The sequence below is a fragment of the Coturnix japonica genome, chromosome 2, assembly GCF_054131305.1.
Source record: "Coturnix japonica strain WE chromosome 2, WE-NBRP24, whole genome shotgun sequence".
Classification (NCBI taxonomy): domain Eukaryota; kingdom Metazoa; phylum Chordata; class Aves; order Galliformes; family Phasianidae; genus Coturnix; species Coturnix japonica.
In genome coordinates this window covers 113,540,328-113,566,166 of record NC_140664.1, presented here as the reverse complement: position 1 = coordinate 113,566,166, position 25,839 = coordinate 113,540,328, and the positions used below count along the sequence as shown (strand labels likewise).

The 25,839-nt window shown below is 36.4% G+C and overlaps 1 protein-coding gene across 6 annotated transcripts in view; it reads right to left on the bottom strand.

Annotated features, from left to right (window-relative positions):
* Positions 1 to 25,839, bottom strand: part of CRPPA (CDP-L-ribitol pyrophosphorylase A) — a 104,417-nt gene that overhangs the window by 40,817 nt on the left and 37,761 nt on the right. For 4 of the 6 annotated variants that reach the window (XM_015853852.3, XM_015853856.2, XM_015853857.2 and 1 more), the window contains exons 6-9: positions 18,653 to 18,750; positions 13,689 to 13,778; positions 12,969 to 13,061; positions 9,013 to 9,141 (exon numbers count right to left, since the gene is read on the bottom strand). In XM_015853852.3, the coding sequence (XP_015709338.2) occupies positions 9,013 to 9,141; positions 12,969 to 13,061; positions 13,689 to 13,778; positions 18,653 to 18,750 (410 nt within the window). Of the gene's footprint in view, positions 1 to 6,741; positions 6,842 to 9,012; positions 9,142 to 12,968; positions 13,062 to 13,688; positions 13,779 to 17,295; positions 17,378 to 18,652; positions 18,751 to 25,839 lie in introns of those variants that run through there. The other 2 variants (XR_014943026.1, XM_015853853.3) reach the window with 2 other exon arrangements.

Sequence of the window (25,839 nt, the reverse complement as noted above, 5' to 3'; positions counted from 1 at the left end):
ATCACACGTCATTTTTTAACAAAGTTCAGCACCCAGTAAGTTGACTTCCATATGACCAATGTGATTTAAGCAAAAAACATGACCTGTGGCTTAATAACTCAAACACAAATAGAAATCTCAAGTGCTGCTTCCAACCATTGTAATGAAATACCCAAAATTCAGCCTCGGACTGGATTTCTTGATTCCTGCTTGTAAGTAGAGGGAGAGGGTTAAAGAGGAAATTAACAGTCCAATATAGACTTGATGGCCATTGCCTCCACTGTACAAATTTTAAGAGCTACCATACCTTGACAACTGCAGCAAAAAAACACAGAGTAGATTCAATTACTAACAATGTACCATTTTGTGGGAATTTCTTTTGGGGTTTAAATGGCTGAAGAATTTCAAAAGCTTTCCTGGTCAAATATTGTAACAAAAATGCTAATGCTACAGATTGTGTTGTGGGTTAATCCCCAGTAAGCAAACAAGCATCACACAGCTGTTCACTTGCTCCCGTCCAGGACCTAAACCTATGGGACAGAGTAAGAGGAAAAGAAGCTTAAAAGAAAAAAAAAAAGCTGTGGTTTGAGATAAAAAATGCTTAATAAGCAAAAGAGAAGTGAAAGAAAAGAGAAGCAAATGATGCAAAGGCAATTACTCACCATCTCCCATGGGTAGACAGATGTCCAGCCAGTTCCCAAGAGAAAGATATCTCACCACCCCAAACTCCTGTCTCTCCCCTTTTTTTCGCTAAGCATGAGATTAAGTGGCATGCAATACCTCTTTGGTTAGCTGAGGTCAGCCATCCTGACCTTGTTCCTTCCCAGATTCCTGCACCCCCTTGAGCCTACTTGCTGGTGGGACACTGTGCAAACACTGTTCAGCAATAACTAAAACACAGGTGTGTTATCAGCATTGTTTTTGTCGCAAATCTAAAACAGAACTATGTGAGCTGCTCTGAAGAAACTTAACTCCATCCCAACCAGATCAACTACACCGAGCAAGTTATATAGTGGAAGTTTACATGGAACAGTAAAAAATTCTGAAGCAGAACAGATATCTTTGCCTGTAGAAAATGTGGCATTGCTCATCATCTTTGCCATACAATTAAATACAAAACCTGGAAGAGAACACATCTGTGAGAGAAGATGACTACAGTAAAATACTGAAACAGTATCGGTGTTAGTAGCCGAGCTAGCATTAACTCCATAAAATCCTATTTGTTTTATACTTCAGCTATAAAAACTAAATTTGCATTGATATAGAATCATAGAATCATAGAATTACACAGGTTGGAAAAGACCTTGAAGATCATCAAGTCCAACCACAGCCTAACCATAGTACCCTAACAACCCTCTGCTAAATCATATCCCTGAGAGGGATAATAAGTTCACCGAGAAACAATATAGTGACCATCCAATAAAGATTAAAAGTGACTCTTTATCAGGGAGTATAGAAATAGGACATTCAGAGAAATGGTGAGATCAGGTTGCCCAGAGAAGCTTTGGATGCCCCATCCCTGAAGGCATTCAAGGCCTGGTTGGATGGGGTCCTGGGCTTTCTGATTATGTAGGTGATAAGCCTGCCCGCAGCAGGGGGTTTGAATAAGATGATTTTTAAGGTCCCTTCCAAACCAAGCCATTCCACAAAACTGTGGGGGGAAAAAAGAGTCATATGAAAAATTTCTGCCACTTTTTTTCTGTTTTTCCTAAGAGAAGTGTGTACAAATACAAAAAACACGAGGAAATGAACACAATAGCAAGCTTGTTATACTTTCAAAATACCTCTTAAGCATACCTAGCAATTTTAATAAGCTTCTTTTCTTGTTTTGCTCTTCCATATATTCAGAGCTAAAGCCAAAAAAATGAGATGCATTCATCTCCATAGGTGACTATTTTGGGTACCTGCTAAATGATGCCTCTGGGGGAAAGCATGTAAGAAAGGTGAGAAGAACAACTTTTGATGCTGTTGGTCTGATGCCCAGCTTACTCCAGGAGTAAAAATATAAGCACTGTTTTAAGCCAGGCATCACAGCACTGTTCGCAAACAAATACAATGGACGTCACATATTTTTATTAAGCAGGTTAGCAATGGAAAAAATAAGTTAAAAGCAGTTTGTTTGCAAACACAGCTTTATATCAATATTCTTTCTTTCAAAATGTTTATATGTTTCCAATAAAAGATAGTAGGTCAACATCAAAGTTTTCTTAATATGGAAAAAATGTCAGATAACAGATAACTAAGAACAGATTTGAAGATCAAACTCAGATTTGATATTCATAATATTTGTTTTTGCAAATGGTTCCAATTCAGTGTTTATTCCCTAACACACTGAACTATCTAACGTAATTAAACCACGCAAAGTAACAAGATAGAAAAGTACGCTACCTCCCCTCCCCCAAGAGAATTTGTCATTTTCCCTTTCGAACCCATTTGATCCCCAAAATTCTACTCATGCCTTTAAACTACTATAGAATAGTATTATTTTATACAACTAAAATGTCCACAGAAGAAACAGTCAAGAGCCATTACTGACTAACATTCCCAGAATGGTTGAAACGGGCTACGAAATCAAGGAAGTTTAAAGACCACTTTTTACAAAGGCTAGATTTTGAAGCAAAAGTGCCCTAATCACTTTGGCTGACATGGTGATGTCCTATTAAAAGTTCAGTAGTGAAATGAGTCTAAAAGGGTCATATGACAGATCTTGTCATAATCTATGCGGCTTGTTAAAATTCTAGAAGTTGTAAGAGCAGAGACAAATTAAGCGTTTCCAATCTTCCCTTGATAAAAATCTAGACAATTATTTAATGAAATCCCAAAAGATAACCAATTCTTTTTACAAAAATCTCTACTTCTTCAGATTGGGAATTTAGTACTGCACTGCAAAGTTAGCTTGTGGAAACGTTTTGAGTGTCTTTAATAAAGCTGCACAGTTGTACTAAATCCATTAATTTATCACCTACTTTTCCTAGGGGAGGATGAAGACTTAAGGGGAAACAAGGGAAAGAAAGTGAGAGAAATGACAGAGAAAGGTAGTAAGAGAAGCTGAGCAAGCAAATATAAGAGCACCTATGCACCAGTTCAAGGTGGATAGACTTTTTAATATGCTAAAAATCACAATGACAATTTGTTGACAAATATGATCGTGCACCAGGCTTCAAGTACCTACTAAAATCAGCAGCATGCACTTCTGGTTCCTGAAATAGTACACATAAGAACACTTAAAGCAAAAGTAAGACTTCCAGACTTTGAGTTAAATAATTTAACACAACTGTTTATGTTCTTTCCTGACTCAAAGTATTTATTTGGAACTATACAACCTTCTGTTTTACAAGCATTAAACTTTGAACTCATTTTCTGTAAATAACTATAAATATTTCACTGACAAAAACAAATTTTCATCTGATGGGAAAAAAAAATAGAAATGTGATAATGCACATCTCACACAAATAGTAAGACTACATTTTAAAACTGTGCTATTTCTGGGGGTTCTTTTAAATTTGTTTATACATGAGCAAGCTTGACAGACAAAAGAATTCTGATGATCAAATCAATAAAACTGACTACTGTTTCCGACCATAGATTTTCTGAACAAAGTCCATCCAGATTTACACACGTTCACACAGCAAGATCTAAGAATGAATGCTGATCCTGGAGAAAAAAAAAAAGCAAAGACTTTTGTCTTCATCAAGTTGGGTCAGAAAGTCATCTGTAATTTCTCATGTGTGTAAAAATACTTATGGAGTGCAATGATTGTCTACCAAGTTTCTTCTTCATCAAAGCAAATGAATCCTTTTCAAAAAATCTCCTCCACTGAACTAAAAAAAATTCTGATTTGAAGGTAAGATGAACATTACAGATGTTAACTATTCCTGTGTCTGCCACTCCCAAGGAAAATGAGTAGTTCTGTTTGATTTCTTGGGTATTACCTTAATACAGTTCCATTGTATAGTTCTGCATCTTCTATTCACTGAAATTTACATCAAGAGTTACCTGTAGTTTTATTTAATGGTCTGCTTGCAAACTTTTTCATCATATCAGTTCTACCTCTTGCAAATATGGAGTCATGACTAATCTTAGATTGTAGTACATAACAATTAATTATGAAGGATCAAATGGTGTCTAGTTTCCATAAATATCCATCGGTACTGGTGTATGACTTTCTTGGCCTTTGTATTAATAAGCTTATAAATTTCAGTAAGGTTATTCACATGGACAGTTTCAAGCTGCATTTGGTTTCCCTCTCAGTCCCACACACTTAAAAATGCAGATCATGCTGGCACTCATGTTCATCACTCGCTCACCCCTTGACAAAAGAATGAACAGTCTGCAAGATTATTCTACTTGAGTGAGGTATCAGCAACTTGCTGGTGATTTTTACTTAATTTGCCCTTCAGGTTCATTACTTCACTTCCAGTTGCCAAAGCATCTTCTGCTATGACATTTTGATGGTCTCATTTGTGTTCGTGCTTCCTATTTTGGGAACCACAGCCCTAATGCCTACATATAATATTGTTTTTAAGGGATCTTTTTTTTCCTTTACAGTTTTACCAAACCAGATCAAAGCCCCCACATTTTGTAGGCAAAGTGCTTCCTCAGGTACCAAACACACTGTGGAGGGACCTCTTGTTTTCAGAAGTCTTCAACAAATAGTTCAAAGACTACAACAAAAGTGCAGCATGTTTGCAAAAGAAATTACTCACACTTCAGTTTATTTTGGTCTCAAACAAATTCATAACGACTATTCTATTACACCATTTGTCTTTCTGTAGGGTGTGGCCTGTGATTTTTCTGGCTATCTCAGTGAATAGTTTCTTTGGCTTAATCAAACATCTATTTCAGAGACAAAAGTATTTGAGGCCACCTTGCCTACCCCAAGCAAGTCTTAGCATGCAACTGCTGTACTGACAAGATGCTCTGTCAGTGCCTCTCTGAAGTAAGATTAACACAGTACTATAATCAACTTTCACATTATTAAAGCTCTTTTTTTTTTCCCAGATTGTATTTTTTCTTTTATTCTGTGTGAAAAGTAACAAAAGCATTACTGAAACTTATAGACCAAAACTCTTACCTATTGCAACCTTAAAAATCTGTACTGACGAAACACTGTTTATCTATTTGTTTTTTGACACAAAGATCAGTTGACTGTTATCCAGTCGTGAGAGTCATTATTACTTTAATAAGAATAGTAGTATATGGACTAACTAGAATTTTTCAAAATTTAACTGACATACTTGAATATAAATTCATCAGCCACATGAAATATTATAAAATGTATACATAGAATAATAACACACTTAAGCTTTTCTGATATCAAGGCTCCATTTCAATATTATTCCACTGTTCAGAACACAGGACCATCACATGCAGTTGAGGTTCTCTCTGAAATCTTGCAGTTTGGATGACATAAATCAGACATGGATACAATACTGTGACATTATCTACTGTATTCTCTCATTCATTAGAATTCTTCTAAGTAAACCATGTTTACTCAAGACTAACTTGGCTTCTTTTTTTATAGTTTTTTTCTCCTAGTTTGCAGAATAAACTATTTCACATTAGACTGATAATACAAAAGAATACTCCAATGTGATATGTAGTGATACCATACCAATCAACATACTTTTCAGACTAAGGTACTTGTACTAAACTCACTTGGTGCTTTGTCAACCTTGTCACCACCACAGACTACTAATATCTTCTATTAAAACTGGATCTCTCTCTCTCTTTTTAGCTCACTTTGTTTATCAGCTGTTTCCTTTAACTCAGGTGAAAAATCCTCAAAATTATACTCCATGAGTTCAGAGCGGAATTTTCTGTGAATATTGACTTCTACCTCTGCCTTTTAAAAATGTAAATCATTTTTAAACTTCATAGAATTTCTTTAGAGAACTTTCTTTAAAAATACTTTCTTAAAGGAAATTTAAACAAAGCTCTTTTCATCATGCAATCTAGAGCTGTTATGAAGTGGATCCAAAGTTTGTATCAGTGTGAGTATTTTGGTATTCCATGCATAATGTTTGTGAGAGAAATAACTGCTTGTGTACGAACTGTGAACATGCATTCGGTTTGATCAACTGGAAAGTAGAAAGCAGTTCTTTTAAATAGCATATTAAAGCCTTTTCCTTTAATTTTCCTGACTAACTGCTTGGAGTACAAAATATTCCTAGAATTATTAAATATATTTTTCTAAATATCAAATAACCACTGCATTTAACAAATGAAGGCATGCGTTATCTTAGGCTGTCATATTACTTCCAATACTGTCAAAAATGTACTCCTTGGTTCCAAAAGCATTTCACTTCCATTCCCAAGACATTATATATATATACAACTACATAAAATGTATCTACGAATCTCAGAAGGATATATATATCTCAGAAAGGATTTACTTCAACAAGTCTACTTTTCTAATGTAGAACTTAACTAGTGCCCATACATTCTTTTATTTCTCTCATATCAACATGTCATCACACCTACTTTATATATATACCTTACAAATGTAAAATAATTTCACCTCAGTATTTCAGTAGTAATATGTCTCAGTAAATTATTTGTCCATTATATTTTACTCATATTTAAGAACTAATAAAAGCGCATATCAACTGAGCATGTTGTGGATAGTAATGAAATAACCTGTCAGCTAGAGGGAAGTTCCATGAAGAAATCTGTCATCATTCTTCTTCCAAAATAATCCATGCTTCTCAGGGACTTCCAGATAGTGGATACTGACAGAAATTGCAACAACAGCCCAAGCATCCTGAATTACAACAGATGATGCTTTCTGTGGTTCCACTTCCTATAGACTCCCCGTCATGCCAATATTAAATTCACTGTTCCATTCTCAAGCAAGCAGCTCCTATAAGTGTGACAGCAGACACTCTAGCTAGCAAGCAGTGAATAGATACCATATCTAAAAGGATAGATACTTACAAGTTTGTTGGAGAGTCAAATTCTTATCAAAATGTGTCATGCATGAACTTTCGCTTCAGTAAAAACAAAGAGAGGACTGACCTATTACATGGTGGGTTGCACTTGAAGTAAAATACTTTGGTGACTTCTCAAATCATGCTATGAAGTATTATTTGAAGTCTTTGTGAGTAGGACAGATTTTAAAGCAGGCATGTCCAACCTTCAGCCACCAGGCAACAAGTGGCCCCAGAGGGCTTGTAATGTGACCACATAAGACCATAAACTTTTAACATTTGATGTGATTTTTAGTGATATTTTTCATGGCTCAGCTGCATGTAGCTCAAGCCTAGGCTGTATAGATGAATATAGAATGTTGTGTAGGGGAGGGAAAAGTGAAATGCTAACACTGTCTCCCACAGTTGCCACACATACTCAGTTGAATTGAAACTCACATTGCACATTACATGTTTTTGCTCTTTGACAAGTAAAATGCAGTGATTGCCAATAATGATAGTTCAGCCTACTTACACATGTTCTTGCCTGCGAAGATACACACTTTTTTATTAGCTAGACATGTAAGTTTTCTTATTTAATTATTAAACTTGTGCTTGTGTTATTTAATAAAGTAATGTAATAAATTAACACAGAATTAACAGAAGTAACATAAGAAATAGTCAGAAAACATGTGATACTTACAAATATTGAAATTTTCAACTTCTCAAAAAGGTCAAAAACATATAAAATAATTTGTGATTTTTCTTTTTTTTTTCTTGACTGCACATTTGATTGAGCTAAACATATATCTGGGTGGCCTGGTCTAGCAGGTGGCAACCCTGTCTATGGCAGGGGGTTGGAACTAGATCATCTTCAAACCTAAGTCATCCTATAACTCTCTGATTATAAAAGGTTTTCCATTCAATCAGCTTTATTAACTGCTGTTGCGAGCTTATGTGCATGTAGTCTGTCTCCATATAATACACAATACACTCAATTAAGTTTAAGAGGAAACAAATATACTTACACTCAAGTCATATATGTAATGTTAAATTATGGCCATGATAAAGTGTTTTTTTGATCTCTTAAAGCTACATTTCAACAGTTATTCAATGACTTTTGTCATAAGAAGACAGACCCTGGAAAAAGTGAATTTTGAGAGCACCCAAAAGAAGTCTGAAAAGAGATGTATGCTCTTTAATGTTAAACAAACAAGAAAGGAACTGCTATCATGTACTGACATCAGTCCCATACAAAATATTCATGTTGACACCATAAGTCTGTAAAAGCATAAATTAACAGATATTGATACACACGCCTCTTAAAAAAGTGAACAGAATCTGGGGGAAAACTTTTTAAGACATATTTTTGTCAGTTATACTGATAGAAAATTTTCTTCAATTACATACAAAATCAAAAACACCTCTCAATTAAAAAAAAAAAAAAAATCAGGTAAGACAACATTTATCTTTCTATACTAAAATTTCCATTGAACATTTGACTTATTTCCTTGTTTTTTGTTGACCAAGTTGTAAAAATCTCTACACAAGCAGCAAAAGGGATATCCACACTGGATGCAAGGAAGTCTACCTTTCTGGTTGGCAGAATGCATTTCTCAGTCTAAATGCTTTACTTCTAATAGTTTCTATGAGTAGAAAAGATGCCCAGGTGCCGTTTCTTTTTACCAGCAGCTGAAGCAATTGGCTGTTATTGAAGACATGGATAGTGTTTGTTTCACCACCTCTTTGCTGTGCCCTTTCTGTCACTTGAATTCCAAACACTGCCTCGATGTGGAGAGTAAAATTCATCAGAAACACTGATTAAAAATGCTTTCACTACTTTTTACAGGCTTCAAAGCAGGAAAGGAAAAAGAAAAAAGAGCTGTAACAATTTCATGTGTTTTTAAACAAGTTTGCCATTTGTTGTTCTCTAATCAAAATGCAAAATTTTTGTCTGTAACTACAGGCCTTTCTCAATTTTGATCAAGAACAGGCAAGAATCTTTCCTATAAATCTTTTCATGTCCTAATTAATCCCCTTTGATTTTGTTTTAGATGAAGATTCTACCATTAATCATATAAGTCACAAAAGTAGATATTTTGCAGGAAGAAAAAGAATTACATACCTTATGTTGGATAAGGAGACCATAAACCAAAATATTTTTCCTCTTCACTTCCCTTGCAAATTTCTTCATTCTAGTTAGTTCTTCAAAATCAATGCTGAAAGAAGTATTTTCTGAACTATTCAAGTGAGCCTGCAAAAGAAAAATATTGAAAAAAAAATACACTTTTTCAAGTGTGTTTTTCAATTGTTTTTTTAGACTAGCCATTTTTAATATACCATTTTAATACCATTGTAAACACACAAAAGAACACAGGTGTGTGTTTCTCTTAGTTACGTTCTATTCAGGTTGAGTTCCATCACTCACATAATAAGTGACAAGTATTTCTTTTAAAAGAACCTTGAGATCAATATGCCAGAACAAAGCAGAACACAACACTGTAATTAAATAATAACTAAATTAGAAAACAAACATTCTTTTCTAAGTTCTAATCTAACTTTCACAGATTTTTACTATCAGGATAATGGAGAAATAAAGCTGCTTTTCTCAAGCATCTTAAAGGTCTTCCAAATGGAATTCCATTCTTCAAAGGTTTATTTCAAACTTACTAATTTCTCAGTGTAGCGTATTTGTTGTCTAAATTGGTTTTGCTTCCAAAAAACACAGAGGGACAAAAAGCTCCCTTAAGAACCAGTACAAAGGATAGACTGCAATCAGTTCAAATGAGGGAATACGGAACAAAGTAATTATTATGTTTAGTGAAAGATCATCCTTATACTGGGATTATTCTTCCCAAGCTAGTTAAACAGATAATTTAACACAATAGTAACACCTGTCATTTTTATATCGAAAAAAGTCAAACACTGAAAGGAAAAATAAAACTGGCTCTCAATTATCAGAATGTTACAAAAAAAAACTGCATGTATTCTAAAATCAAAAATAGACAAGAACTTTCTGATAATGCAAAACTAAACATTTCTTCAGGCTGCAAACAAAACGTTGCTGATTACAAGAACAGGATGGAAGCAGTGAGCTGCTTTCTTTCTTTATCTTTTCAATTCTTCACCAAAAGGAACAGTTTTAGTTTTGAGAGTATATGAGAAGAGTGCTTCCAGTACACACAGTACCTAAAACATACACATATAAATGTCATTATATCGCTTAAACTTCTGAGTCACTTTGTCTGAGAAACATTTATGTGCTCTTCCACAACAAAAGTGACCCGTAAGTCACTAACAGTACACTCAGTTTCTAGATTAAATGAAGTATGTGACAAAAAATAAAGCTGAAAATTTCACTTTTAAGCTTTATTGAAGAGGTCACCCAACTTTAATTAAAGACTGCTGAAAGAAGTTTCTATCTCTCAGACATAACATCTGTAATGATTTTCAGGGATCGGAAGTTTAAAGGACTTGAATAGTTCCCAGTGATTAATAAATGATTTGTTTAGCTAATATTTTAGTTATTTAAAACATACTTTTCACTGCAGCTTCAATCTTTTCTTTCAAAAAGATAGCATAGTGTGTAACTGTACCAAATGGGAAAACAAAATATCTTTTTATACTTATGATACTTCACTGTTTACAGCTTATATTCACAAATACACACATTTGTGTTTTAGAAGTTACCAACTGCTTCCACCTAGTTCTAAGACTTTTCTCCCACTGCCAAGTTTTGGGAAATTTCAAGTACTTGTTAAGAGCAATTGAAGAATGATGTAATAATCATTTTAAAAAAATTTAAGAATCTACAGAACACAGAAAAATAAAGCCACTCAATTTTCTTTCTATTGAACATTCCAGCAGATGACATCATTTGCGGCATCCTCAGAAAAGATGGAGCACAACAACAGCAGGAGTTAGCAAGTCAATATGTACAGCCATAGCAGACCTCTTACAGAACTATACAATAATTCACCTTTTTCTTGTGTTGGTTTGTTTTCTGCCAGAATGCACTATCACAGAATCACAGAATTACCCGGGTTGGAAGGGACCTCAAGGATCATGTAGTTCCAACCCCCCTGCCTAGCAGGGCCACCAAACATACACATTTACTAGATCAGGTTGCCCAGGGCCCTGTCCAACCTGGTCTTGAACACCTCCAAGGACGGGGCATCCACAACCTCACTGGGCAGCCTGTTCCAGGACCTAACCACCCTTCTAGTAAAGAACTTTCCCCTAACATCCAACCTAAATCTTCCCTCCTTCAACTTAAAACCATTTCCCCTAGTCCTGCTATTATCAGCCCTTTCGAAGAGTTTACTCCCCTCCTGGGAGTAAGTTCCCTTCAGGTATTGAAAGGCTGCAATGAGGTCACCTCGCAACCTTCTCTTCTCCAGGCTGAACAAACCCAACTCCCTCAGCCTGTCCTCATAGGGGAGGTGCTCCAGCCCCCTGATCATCTTTGTGGCCCTCCTCTGGACCCTTTCCAAAATCTCCATATCTTTTTTGTACTGAGGACTCCACACCTGGACACAGTACTCCAGATGGGGCCTCACAAGAGCAGAGTAGAGAGGGATGATCACCTCCCTATCCCTGCTGACCACCCCTCTCCTGATGGAGCCCAGGATCCCGTTTGCTTTCCGGGCTGCCAGAGCGCACTGCTGGCTCATGTTAAGTTTCTCATCTATCAGGACCCCTAGGTCTTTTTCAGCCGAGCTGCTCTCAAGGACAACTCCTCCCAGCCTGTACAGGTGCCTGGGGTTCTTCCGGCCCAAGTGCAAAACCTTGCACTTTGCCGTGTTGAACCTCATTAGGTTCACCCGAGCCCAGCTTTCCAGCCTGTCAAGGTCCCTCTGAATGGCATCTGTTCCCTCCACCGTATCGACTGCACCACTCAGCTTGGTGTCATCAGCAAACTTGCTGAGGGTGCACTCCATTCCCTCATCGATGTCATTAATAAAGATGTTAAAGAGCACCGGTCCCAAGACAGACCCTTGAGGGACGCCGCTCGTTACCGGCCTCCACCTGGACATAGAGCCATTGACCACCACCCTCTGTCTGCGGCCTTTCAACCAATTGCTTATCCATCTAGTTGTCCACCCATCAAATCCACCTCCCTCCAATTTGGAGATGAGGATGTGATGGGGGACCATGTCAAAGGCCTTGCTCAGGTCCAGGTAAATGACATCGGTCGCCTTCCCTTCATCCACCAACGCCGTCACTCCATCATAGAAGGCCACAAGATTAGTTAAGCATGACCTTCCCCTGGTGAAGCCATGCTGGCTGTCTCGGATCACATGCTTGTTCTTTATGTGATCAAGCATGTTGTCCAGGAGGATCTGTTCCATAATCTTCCCAGGCACAGAGGTGAGACTCACCGGCCTGTAGTTACCCGGGTCATCCCTGCTCCCCTTCTTGTAAATGGGAGTGACGTGACCCTTCCTCCAATCATCCGGGACCTCACCTGACAGCCACGACTTCTCAAATATGATGGAGAGCGGCTCAGCAACCACCTCAGCCAGCTCCTTCAGAACCCTGGGATGCACGCCATCTGGCCCCATAGACTTATACTCATTCAGTCTAAGGAGGCACTCTCGGACTTGCTCTACCCTTACAGTGGGGAGGGATTTACCTCCTTGGTCCCCACATGGAGGTATGGGGGTGCAAGACTTAGGGACGTGAAAAAGACTAGAATCCTGGCCACCAGTGAAGACCGAGGTGAAGAACTCATTCAGCACCTCAGCTTTCTCTTCATCTGTTGAAGCCATTTCTCCTTTTAAATTTACCAGAGTAGGCACGCCCATTTTGGCCTGTCTCTTCTGGCCAATGTACCTGTAGAAGGTTTTCTTGTTGTTTTTCACATCCCTCGCCAAGTTCAGTTCTGCCTGCGCCTTGGCTTTCCTGATCCCACATCACTTTTGCTGAAGTGCAAATGACACCCTTCAAAGCTTAATCTACAGTTCTAAACTTAAATTTTATTCAGATATATCAGCGTCTCTCAAAATAGTCTAAACAGAAAGTAATTGTTAAAAACACTTCATTAGATACTTTCCATAGGAAATTATAGGAGTTACGTACCGAAATAAGAATAACTGGATGTAAGAGAGGAACATTTGATTCTTCTAACATATCCACTAGCTGCTGGATTTCTTCAGTGGCGTACTTATTATCCTAAGTAAATAAAAATGTTTAGAATTACTGAAAATATCAAAGCACTATTTCATTCAAATGGAACTCAAAGGTCCATTATTTTCCATAAAAGATCCACAGCTTTTCATTTGTTTTATATGTTTTTATGCCTTAAACAGACAAATTATGGTTGTTTGAAAAAACTGGAGACTAAGATTACCTGTAAGAAATAGATGCAACAAATTTAAGGATCTTGATGGATCTCATATAAAGTTGAACTAAATCATCTCTGTTGCCATACAAGGGCCCAAACACTTATTTTGACCATACTGGCAATGCACAGTTAGATGACTACACATATGAGATATTCTTCATGAGACAATTCACTGCACTGTAATCTCTACGAAAGGAAATATTAAACCAATTTCAGTTGCATCTCTCTTGTTTATGGACTGTTTAAGAACACACTGAAGGAAGTACAAAACCCAGAGAGAAAGAATGGAACAGTAAGTCAACAGTTGATTTTGATGTCTATCAGAAAAAACAAAGTTCAGTACAGATACATCAAGAGGTTAGAAAAAAAACATACTATTCAAATATGTAATTCTTATTTGCTATTGCTAGTAGGCTTAAGTGCATACGATAAAAGCATTTATCCTTCCTACTTACATTTATGCAAACAAAATTGTAGCACTGTCCTGAAAAGGTGTTCTGTAGATGGCTATCACATTTGCTTAGAGATACTGATATAGCTTCAACCTGATTAAAAAATACATATTATTACTTCATGAATTACACTTAAATTTGTGAAAGTTTCTACAGTCATCAAAGAGGTTGTTAATTCAAATAGCATAAAACTGGCAAATACTATTTCCAATATAGGAATTAAATACTCAAATGTTTAGACAACACAACAGTGAAGCACAGAGTCCAACATCCTGCAGAGGTTTACGATATTTTTCCTGACATTTGCTGCTAGAGGGAACCACTCCAAAATGAGCCCTGGAAATATCATATACCCTACAACTACTGCTTGGATTAGGATGTTCAACTGTTACGAGAGATGAAAGGCAGTCAAGACAACCAAATTATTTCAGATCTCTGATTCTGAGCAAATCTTTATAAAGTTCAATAAATACATATATATTCTCTTCATGCAACTAAAAATAGCATAAATGATTAAGTATATATGAACAAACTGTTGCACATGTATATTATTACTTTGTTTACAAGAATAATTCAGAAATTCTCCTGAAAAGCATTTCTGTGATGAATAATCACAAACATTTATTTTGTAACACCAACTAAGAAGTTGAACTTCTGCTGCAGTAAAATCAGAAATTCCAGATGTCTTCACAACCTTCCATGTAATGAAATGAACAGGAGCAAACTCTGCAAGACTTTTCAGAAGGTAAAAGGAACAAGACCCAAAGAAGTATTCCTTTTTCCCTAACATAGAGGGATGTACAATGCTTAAGCATTCCACAACATTCAAAAATAATTAACTCACTATTTTTCAGTTGAACAATTTGATAAGGTTGTACATCAAGCTTTTGTTTTACAGCTACATTATTCAGGAAAAATAACCAGATTCCTCTCTTGGAAAAGTAAGCATAGCTAGGACTGTATTCTGTAAGAGGCAGAATCACAAAATGGTACCAAGACAAACATATATGAGCAGTATAGGCATATACACACATCTCCCACTGGTGGGTTGTCCAACTGAAGAGCTTCTTAAATCTTTGTAAATGTACCACGCCTGTTAGCTTCTAAAAGAATCCTTCCTGCACATGAGATGCCAAACTGTACTCCTTCCCTTGTATGAGTTCATTGAAATCACACATGTGTTCTCAAATAAGCACAGGCTCACACAGCACACATATTACTCTAGTAACATGCAAACAAGAACATAAGTAGCTATACGCATGTTTGATGAGAAAATCCTCATTTTACATATCACTGAATATGTGTAATTGTTTTGGTAAACTAGGAACATTCCAAACTAGTAAATTCAGTTTGAATTCTATGAACCAAACAACCAGTGTCTCTTTATGTCATCATTTTTTACTTCATTCTATTAGAATACCATAAAAAAAAATTAAAAAATAAATAGTTGAACATGCCACTACGCAAACAAATAAAAAATAATAATTCTTAAACAAAAATTTTTACACTCAACTAAAAAGACATTTTTTTGTATGTATGTCTCTGACAAGGCTATCAGTGGAGTTACAAATCAATTTCTTTGTTAAAAAGCAGACTCTAGAACAGATGGGGTTGTTCTACACAGTGCCTTTCCAAAGTTACGAAAAGTTACGGAAAATCAAATGATCATAACACGTATGCGACTATTTTTATTTCTCAGATCATTTCCAAACACAGGAACACTTTTTCCAATGATGTGTAGACTTAGTATTTCTCATGCAGTGTTTTTAAAGATTCACAGATCATTTCTGTCTTTTCTAGTTTTATCCCAGGTTTCTTATTTAATGATTTCAAGCAACAGAAGACATATTATCAGTTATGATAACCCATGCTTTTATTCTCCTCATTTCAATAATAACATTAATATCATTAAGCAATGACTCAATTCCTGATAAAATAGTTCTCCAAACTGATATCTAAGGCAGCTTTTCAGCCACTTTGCCTCAGGCCTATAGCAAGGAATGGGGTTTCTGTAACCAAAATGTAGAACTCAGCACTTGATCTTTGTTAAAACTCATACAACTGCACTGAGCCCATTGATTCAGTGTATCCAGATAACCCTGTAGAGCCTTCATACCATTAGGTAGATCAACAGTTCCTCTGAATTTAGTATCATATGCAAACTTAGTGAGGGTACACTTAATCCCCTCATCCAGATAGTCCATAATATTAAACAGAGTCACCCCCAGTACTGACCCCTGAGGAATCCCACTAGTAACGGGTTGAATTTAACTTCATTCACCACCACTCTCTGGGCCCAGCCCTCCAGTCAGTACTTAACAAAGATTACACATGTCCAAGCCATGGGCTTCCAGCTTCTCTAGGAGGACACTGTGGGAGAAAATATCAAAGGCTATACTAAAGTATGGGTAGATTATACCCACAGTCTTTGCACCATCCACTAGGCAAGCAGGTCACCTGGTCATAGAAGGCCAGTAGGTTGGTCAAGCAGGACCTGCCTTTCATGAATGCATAGTGGCTAGACTTGATTCCTTGGTTGTCCCATGAATGCTACATTATTGTAGTCCAGACGATTGAAGGCATTTTATTCTGCTTCCCCCCCAGGGCTTCCAGCTCTGGGGGCTGAGTAACCTGAGGGCAATTGGTCTGACTATTAAAAACAGAAGCAAAGAAGGCATTGAGAACCTCAGCCTTTTCCTTGTCCTCAGTAGTAACATTCCCTGCAGCAAGGCAGGAGATTCTCTGTGGCCCTCCTCTTGTTCTTAATGTATTTGCAGTGACCCTTCTTAAAAGACCGTAAACTATTTTTTTTTCCCCAGAGTCTCAGCAAAAGCTCCCTGGGCCTATCTTCTTCCCTGACAGCTCATCTTCTGACACAGGGGATAGCCTGTTGCCTGTTCGTGAGCCTTTAAGATTTCCTTCTTGAGCAATGTCCAGCTTTCCTGGACTCCTATGCCCTTCAGGACTGATTCCCAAGAGATCCTCTCGACCAGCAGTCTAAACAGTCAAAGTCTGTCCTCCAGAAGTCCAGGGTAGCAGTTTTGCTGACCCTATTCCTGACTTCACCGAGGAAGAAAACTCAGTCATTTCAAGGCAACTTCCGATCGCTCTGACCATTCCCCCTCTGTTTGTAATCAGCAGACCTAATGAGATGCTTACCCTGGTAGGCTCTCTTACCATATTTGTTAGGAATTATCTTTCACACACTCCAGGAACCTCCTAGACTGCCTCCTCTCAGCTATACCAGCAGATGCCAGGTAAGTGGAAGTTCCCACCAGAAGAACGAGGGCTACTGACCAAGTGAATTCTGCCAGCTGCCTATAGAACACTTTGATTCTTCATCCTGGTTGAGCAGTCTATAACAGACTTTCAATGCGATGTTAACCACACTGGTCTTCCCGCTCATCCTCTCCAGTAGCAACTCAATATTATCATTCCCAGTTCTGAGCTCTACGGAGTCAATAAAATCTCTCTAACACAGAGAGTCTCTCCTTCCTTGTCTCTTCCTCCTAAAGTTCTAGATGTCATCACTTAGACTGATTTAATAGAGCCATCAAAAAAGATTCAGTCTCATTTCAGTAGGAATCCTTTCATTTTACTCTTTCATTACCTTGTTTGTGGTAATTTTATGTACGGATTATTCAAATGCCCCGTAGGATCAGATGCTTGACCCACCCAACAGCTAGTCGTTTCTGCAATGAAAAGATCCAAAGATGTTGCAGATTTTAATTAATTCTGACACAGATGTGACTTGAAGTTATTAAATTTAGCTTCATAAAGGTGACTGTTCAAACAAGTTCTTCCCTTTTTCTTTCTGGCTTGAAACTACTTCTTACGGTATTTTTGTGTTTAAAATTAACAAACAGAGATACACAGTGTGTGTGTTTAAGTCAATCTTTATAATGACTGGATTTTTTTCTTAACGTGGGAAAGTGATGTCTTCCTTCCAATTGCAGAATAGTTTAAAGAGAAAAAAAAGGGAAACTAGTAATGGATGTAGTATCAACAAAGTGGAAAAAGACTTCTGTTCCATCATGCAGCTACTCAGACAAGGAAAAAAAAATCTTATTCAACTCTACTAATGTTTTGTGTTTTAGAATGTGGATATGCAATTGATTAAAAGAATGATGTTCCCTAATACAATTGCTTTCAAATAAAAGCTGAAAGTGCAAAGTTAAGTTTCATTTCAAAATGTAGATCAGCCAGTTCAATATACAATAACATCCCATAATAACTGAGCACAAAAAGCAGATCAACAGATATGAACCAAATACATTATAAAACTACAATTACGCAAACTGGGAAATCTATACTCTTGAAAAGTTATTCCTTCTCTGTTTCTCTGTGTAAAAGAAAGATGTGATCCCATCATATAATACATAATTATGAATTACTCTATTATCAGTCAAGATATCACTAATAACCAAAAGTTAATCATATTTGGGAAATGAAAATATGTAATAGTTCCATTAGTGGTAATAATTAACAAGGAAAATGTAGTTAAATGTCAGTGGAAATGTCTGTCAGTAGTCAGCAATGCTTCAATTAGCATTCACTGTGAGAGAATTGCACCTCCATATTTCGCTGCCAAAAGGCTGAACTTTACATTCACAGTTATACAGGAATACAGCTTGTTCCTTAGTTTTTTGAGACTTTAATTCAGACTTCAAAGTAACAGAAGCATTTCTTCTCAAATGTATTTGTAACAATTTGGGCTCGGTGAATTCACAAAATCTAAAGAACGTGGCCTCTCTGCTGTCTGGATACAATTTCTCCTCTAATCCAATAAATACATTTTAAAAAGCAATGGTAAGATCCCTCTCTACAGCATAATAACGCAGGAGATGATTGTTGGTAACTTCCACACCTAGTGTTAATCCTTTTTATTAAATACTCAAGTGATGCAGGTCTCAGAGTCTGTATTCAGAATTTAGATAATTTGTTATGTAACAAGAAATTATACTTACTTTTATTTGACTTCTTAGAGATTCATGAAGGAGAAAACCTACTTGCTCAACAGCTTCCTTTGCATCAGTAATAATACAAATTTGTTGTGATAAGCTGTCTGCAACCAAGGAAAAAAAAGCCCACATTTATTTCATGCAAAAAAAAAAATCAATTATTTATCTGTTCAGTGTTATCTTCAATACATATTCTGCTGTCTCCTGGTAGAATCTTTTCAACAGCTGTAGATTTAATTTTAAGACCTATCTCAAGGTACAATTAACATAATTAATATATATATGAAACTTAAAATTCTTTCTGCATTTTTTAATTAATTTATTTTTTTTTACCATTTATAAATATCACATTTAAATAATGAATTTCCATGAATATTTGCTCAGATCCACATTACTGCCCTGAGATTACCACCAACAAAGTAACTTCTTGAAATATTTATGCTGCTTCTCAATTCATTGCCAATGAGTGTAGTGTTAGCACCTTTGCCAAGAAGTTGCTATTAGAAAACAAACAAAAAAGGTCCAGTAGACACCAGACAGAATAAATCTTTGTCTAGGGTAGCTGTTCTGCAATTAGCTAAAAATGTAAAAACTGTGATTGAAGTCTAATTATATTTAAAGCAGACTTCAGTAAGACTTCAGTGGCAAACAAATAGTGAATACCTCCACAAAATTAACTAGTAGTGAAAGACATAAAAGAAATTATGAAACTACAGTCTTAGAAACAAGTCTCCATAAAATTAAATTAAATGCATCAAAGATTATTTAAGCAAACCTCACATTTTATTGTAAACTCAACGACCTTAAGAAAAAAAACAAAACAAAATAGATATATAGGCCTAAGAGTTAATTTTAAAACTGATGCAGAGTTAGTGTTAGTGGAAAATTATTTGTACTTTTTAAATGATTGTTGTGAGCAGGAACAGTGAATTAACCACTGAGGATCCCAAAAGGTAACTAGAATGATTCCATGAATCATGGACACTTTCTGTGGCCAATATTAATAAATTTTTTACAAAAATAATGGTAGCAGCTCCCATGTATTATGTTAGCAAGAATAGGGCTGGAAGTAATAAAAATAGAGACCAATAACATCTGTGTATAAAACACCACAACCAGATGAAAATGAGAAAACAAAAATGCATGACCAGCTCTCACAGTACAGGAGATCACAGGATGCCACATTTCTGTGAGAGAAAGCTTCCTATGGATTCAATGGGCAAAAAATATATACTGAAGATAACCCAAAGTTGGTTTTACTTAACACAGAATAACTGTGTAGTCTAAAAAACAGGTCAGTGGGAAAACCATATTGAATTAATTTCTTATCAGTAGAAAGCAACAAGTGGGTAGATTGAAATCAAAGAGCAGGAGCCACTTGAATTTAGTAATGGACAAAGAAAGCAGATAAAAGATGGATGTACATAATAAAACAGAGTGGCATTTCAGATTTCTAAAACTCAGATTCTTTGGAACTAATTTAATAAAGAAAGTAAGATTGGAGCTACTACAAAAATCCACATGTGGAAGAAGGCTGTGGAATCCAGAAAGGCACCATAACTTACCACTGACAGTTCTTTTAAAAAAGTTGGCTATCAACAAGCATCGTCAAATGTATCCAGCAAGAGGCTGCTGAATGTCTGCAACTATAAAAGCCCATCTTACTCCCATCCCCCCTAAACCTCTAACTTCCTGTAACTTACAAAGAGCACAAAAAGAGTAAGACAGAGCCGCAGCTTGAATGTAATAAAGAAGAAAACACAATGAAGTATGAAACCATTTTTAAATTGGAGGAGGAATGCAATGCTGGAGTACAAAAAAATGAAAGCAGTGAAAATGTACACATCAGAAAAATACTGAATGATCAAGAGGAACATGAAGGAAGTCTAGGAAATATTTCTTTGTTTACAAAATCAAACGAGAAAAGCAGCAGTTCTCCTCTAGCTGAAGTTTAAAACTCACTTTCAATTTAAACATCAACTCTGTCAAGTGGTCAGAAAAAAATTCTGTATGAAAACTGAGATGGTCTGCACCTTTGCTGCTTTGTGGGAAAAAAGGCTGAGCACGGTCTTTTCATTCAAGACCGCCTGCATGCCAGCTATGGTAAGCTGATCCTTATGTTGTACAGCATAACCACAGTGAGTGCAGGAAGGCAGCAGCACTGGCTACATCTCCTTCTGACTTCAGGAAGTCAGCTGGCCGAGGACAAACCAACTACATGCAGTATTTCACTCCTGGATTTTAGAAGTCTGTCTAGATGAATCAAATCATTTTGTTCTGGAGAGCCATGTTAAAGACACATCATCCATAATATTAACATTCAGCTAACAGTGTTGTCTGTCATTGCCACTGCTTTGGAATTATACCCTGTTCACCAAATAGTTTTTAATTTTGCAATGAATTCAAAATAAGAAATCAGTTTATCAGAACTCAATTTTCACTTTCTACACAAAAATGGCTTGACTGCTCTGGAAGTTCTCCCTGACATCTCCAGTCTGTCAAAACAGATTTGTACCTACCACCATGAACAGAAGAAAAATGAATTAAGTGTTGCTAGTAATTATCTAGTTCATTCACATTTATTATGAGTTGAAATAGTTATTTGTACAACACAAGTAACCAAAAATAACTAATATTTTTTGTTTACCCATTCCACATTTCTTTATAGCCACAAAAACCAAAAGCAAACTTGATACTGCACCTACCAATATTAACATACAAAAAGGTAGAAAATGAGGAAGAGGGCTTTTTTCATCCAGCAGTAACTATTCTGATTCTGAGGAATAGCTCTTCACCTGCTAGTCTATTTCTTTGCTGCACTGTGAAGTACAGCCACAGGCTAAAGGACACTACAGTGTAGTCATAGGATTGCAATCTTTAGAATGATCTTTTCTTTGACAAAATAATAATAATAATAATTTTTAAAATGTGGGGGTGTTTTCTGTGTTTTTTGTTGTTGTTGTTTGGTTGGTTTTTTTTAGTCAAAGGGATTCTTGATATAACACAAAATGTTGTAAGTAGCTCTAACAATTATAAAAAGTTCAAATGTATGAGGGCTGCTCTGAAAGTAATGTCTCCTATTTTATAATGCTGGCCCACAGTGTCAGAGGCAGATGTTGGTAGTTGTATGGCACCTTCCTGATGATATTCCTTTACATTTTGTTGCCGTTTGGCAGATGGCAGCAGAGGGGCAGCCTGACCAAGTGGCATGTGACATGGAAGTGCATATGAAGCAAAGATGTGTCACTGAATTCCTCCATGTAGGAAAAATGGCACCCACTGACATTCACTGAAGCTTGCTGAATGTTTATGGAGACAAAATGGTGGATGTAAGCGCAGTGAAATTTGGTCTGTGTGGGCAACATTTTCCTAGCAATGATGCCATCATGGCAGCTGTGAAACAGTGAGTCACCTCCTCTGGTGTAGATTTTTACAAGTGCAGTATGCAGGCTCTTATTCATTGCTGGCAAAAGCACATAGATAAGGGCGGCGACTATGCTGAAAAATAGTGTTTTGTAGCTGCAAATCTGCACTGGGAAATAGCGTTATTGTGCTTTTTATATCTGTAGTATTTTCCACAGAAATAAATAAGAAGCATTACTTGCAGAGTGACTTATTCTTTTTTCCAACTTGCAAATTTAATTGTGTGTACATCCATGAAAGCAAATATTCATTCAATGCCAAATAGGAAGGCAAAGTATACAGTCTGCAAGTACACATCTATTGAAAAGTCACCGCAGAATAAAGGCCCTTAAGAAAAACAAGGAAGAGAGGGAAAGAGTCAACCTCTAAATTACTTTTCAGTTTTACTGAGAAGAAACACTTCAAGTTTACATGTTGGAACTAGAGTTCAAAGATACTTGCCCTGAGGGCAGTAGTCATAATGGAAATATTTTTAGGATGTTTTGTATTACCCTGATCTTAACTGCATTTCTAGATGAGTCACCCTTATTGTAAGATGATGTTTCCTTACTTCAAGACTATTAAAAGTAGGCATGTGCCACCTTGTCTGCATACTCTACAAGTTCATACCTGCTTACTTAAGAAGAGCACTAAGTCTAATATTTTAAAAAATTGTTAGGACTCAGAGATTTCCATAATGTGGTTGTAAAAGAAACTAGGGGAAACAAGCAAGTTACTAATATATTTTATGAAAAAAGTCTCAAAAGATAAATAACAGTCCTTTTATATTACTGAAGTATTTCACTGCATTACCTTGAACATAAATGATATATTCTCTTATAAATCTGCAAAGTCCAATGTATGAATGCATGTACATTGTTCTTACTTCTACATGAGTCAAGTTTAACAAGCTGAAATTTGTCCATTATTACACCTAATTAGGCTAGCAGTTAAAAAGCTGGCTTTGCTTCTGTAAAACACTTAGGACTCACTACTTTTTGTAATATAGCTGACTAAAAAAGCAGTCTCATAATTATAGACACATGATTAATTGTATTTTTTTTCAGACATTTAATTGCCAGGTACTTGTTACCATAATCATATTTCCTGTATTTGGTTTATTAAATAATTATAATTTAATATATGGACAAAGAAATGCAAAAGTACCTCAGAGGAAAAAGAATAGCAACTAGTAGTTCAAACTGAACCGCAAATAACATTTTCCTTAGCAAAACTGTCCACAGGCACAAGTGCAACCTTAATATTCTAACATAAAAATTGAAACATTTGAAGATCAGTTGATCTAAGTTTAAAATTCGAAACAAGTCACTACCAGAAAAGTGAAGAGTTGGCTGAAGAATTCTCAAATAAGTACTTTAAATAGAGCTTAAAAGGATTTTCTAAATAAAACAATCATGTTAGCAAAAAAGATAATGCATTCTCTTAAGTTGAAGGAAATAGTAGTTTCAAGTCCCTATTAAGTATGAATGTAAACCATACAAAATTTGGAGCACTAATACCAAAGTTACATTTGTATATACACACTCTTCATCATTCCTAAATTCCTCCTGTGACAAAATGTGCATCTAGCAAAGTAAATTAGATCACTTATCACTAAGGAAATGAGCTGTGAAGAATCCCAAGCAGTGGGAAGCCAGTGCGCACTTAGTGCCCTCCATCCCACAAGTCCACACATTCAGCTTTAGGGACACCTTCAATGGAACTTATCATCATGCTATGTTGCACACTGAGATTTAATGCTTTGCAACCCAACCTGACAGGATCATACAAAATTGTGCCTTTAGGCATTCTACTCAGCCTGAACCTGGAGCCTGAATCCACCCAAGTATGTGATTCAGGACCACATTCTCATTTAAAACTCAACTGAAAGAACAGCCATCATGTAGATCACCACCCTACAAGTAACACCATTCACACCCAAAGTGATATTTAGTATCAGGAACTGACACCCATTCAAACAGGACATCCTAGTAGTACAGTGCCTCTGAGGCCTACCAAAAGAAACACAAAGGTTCTGCCAACTATGCTCAGCAAGGTTACAGACAAAACAGGAGCCAATGTCAAGCAAAAGCTTTTAGCAAGGCAAAGGATAGTTAAGAGAAGATAGGTAATCCTTCTGTAAATATTCATCCAGAAAGTTGCTATCATCATCCCTAAGAAGGAAAAAGACAGAAACAGAAAAAGAAGCAGCATGTTTCCAAAAAAATCCATCCATGAGGATGTCTCTAAGGAGTATCTAGACACCCACAAGCATGTAGGCCTCTTGCTAGCACAGTAGTATACTTAGTGTACTTCTGACTTCTACTAGCCAGATTTATATTTCTACACAGGCTAGAGTTAGCAGAAGGTCCTTCCTATCCCAAGGGACTGTTTCTGATACTCTCAGAAGCATTGCAACTGCTCCTTTCTTGCAGCTGTCACTTTCCCATCAGTCTCCAAGACTCTTACAGTTCCCTAATACAGAAGCTCATAAATAGGGGTAGGTAGCCAACACACAGCAGAAAGCTACCTAAGCTACACAAAAGGATAATGACAAGTTGGAACACTTCATACTGAGTTGAGCAGTGGGTCTTGCAGTCATGAGAAACGCAGTCAGTATTATACATCCACCTATCCAGCTAGTAGGAGAGGCCTAACAACTTTCCTTGGCTTGCAGGATGGCTGACATTCTGGAAGGTGACCTCTCCTTGAAGGTTTCCCACCGATGTAACACAACAGAGCAAAATACTAACTTCTTGTGTAAAATTAAAGTTTCTTCAGTAAATATGTGACCATGGGATGCAAAACATAAGAACAACAAAATAACGCTCACTAGCTCTAAAACTAAAATCTTCCCTTAAATACACTTTCACTTACATGTTGCATGAACTATGAATGAAATGCTTACCTAATTTTAATCTACAATTAAAATTGTATAACTCAATTCTCTGCTATAAAGTCTTATTATATCAGCTGAAGATGCATTATTCAGAGCATTTCCAAGGGCAAGGAAAAGATAAGGTAGAGCTCTCAAAATGCAGATATGGGCACTAACAGTGTCTACACAAAACCTCATTAAAGATATTTAATTATGTAAGATAAATCCATTGTAGAGTGTTCTCATTAGCTAAGGGCTCTTATTATGATATTTGCATAAAAAGAACATGAGGTTTCCCCTTCCTTAACTCCTGCAACACTGCAAAAGCAAATCTAAACTTGAAGGAAATTAGTTTTTTTCATACAGACCAGGCACAATAAAAGACTATTGCGGTTGCTGAAGCAAATATATTAAATAGTGCCACAGTAACAAAACATACAAGTGAAGATCAAGCAAGAGATTAACCCGATTTACCACTGTGCAGGTCTTTACTTCTACTTAAAACCACATAAATCTTTTATCATAACCAACAGCTGAAAAAGATTGTACCACCTTTTGTGAAAGTAAAAAATGTGATAACATGATGAAATACACATGTAAAATATACACTTATGAACAGTATGAAAAAAAATGAGCAGTCATTCACAGCATTCTTGTCCCAATTATAAATGCATAGGTCCTGCCAAAAGTAACACCTCCTGTTTATTTGTATGGAAACTACAACAGATGAATATGGTTCTACTTGATCCAGTAATAACTGAGTCTCAGTATTCAACAGCAAAGTAAATATGAAAGATACATAGGAAAAGGAAGATGAGATCAAAATTAACACAGAAATATGAGTTTGCAGAGATTTACACCAAGTTGAAGACTGAACTTTTGCCAAGATATGATCAACATTTTACGTGTGTTC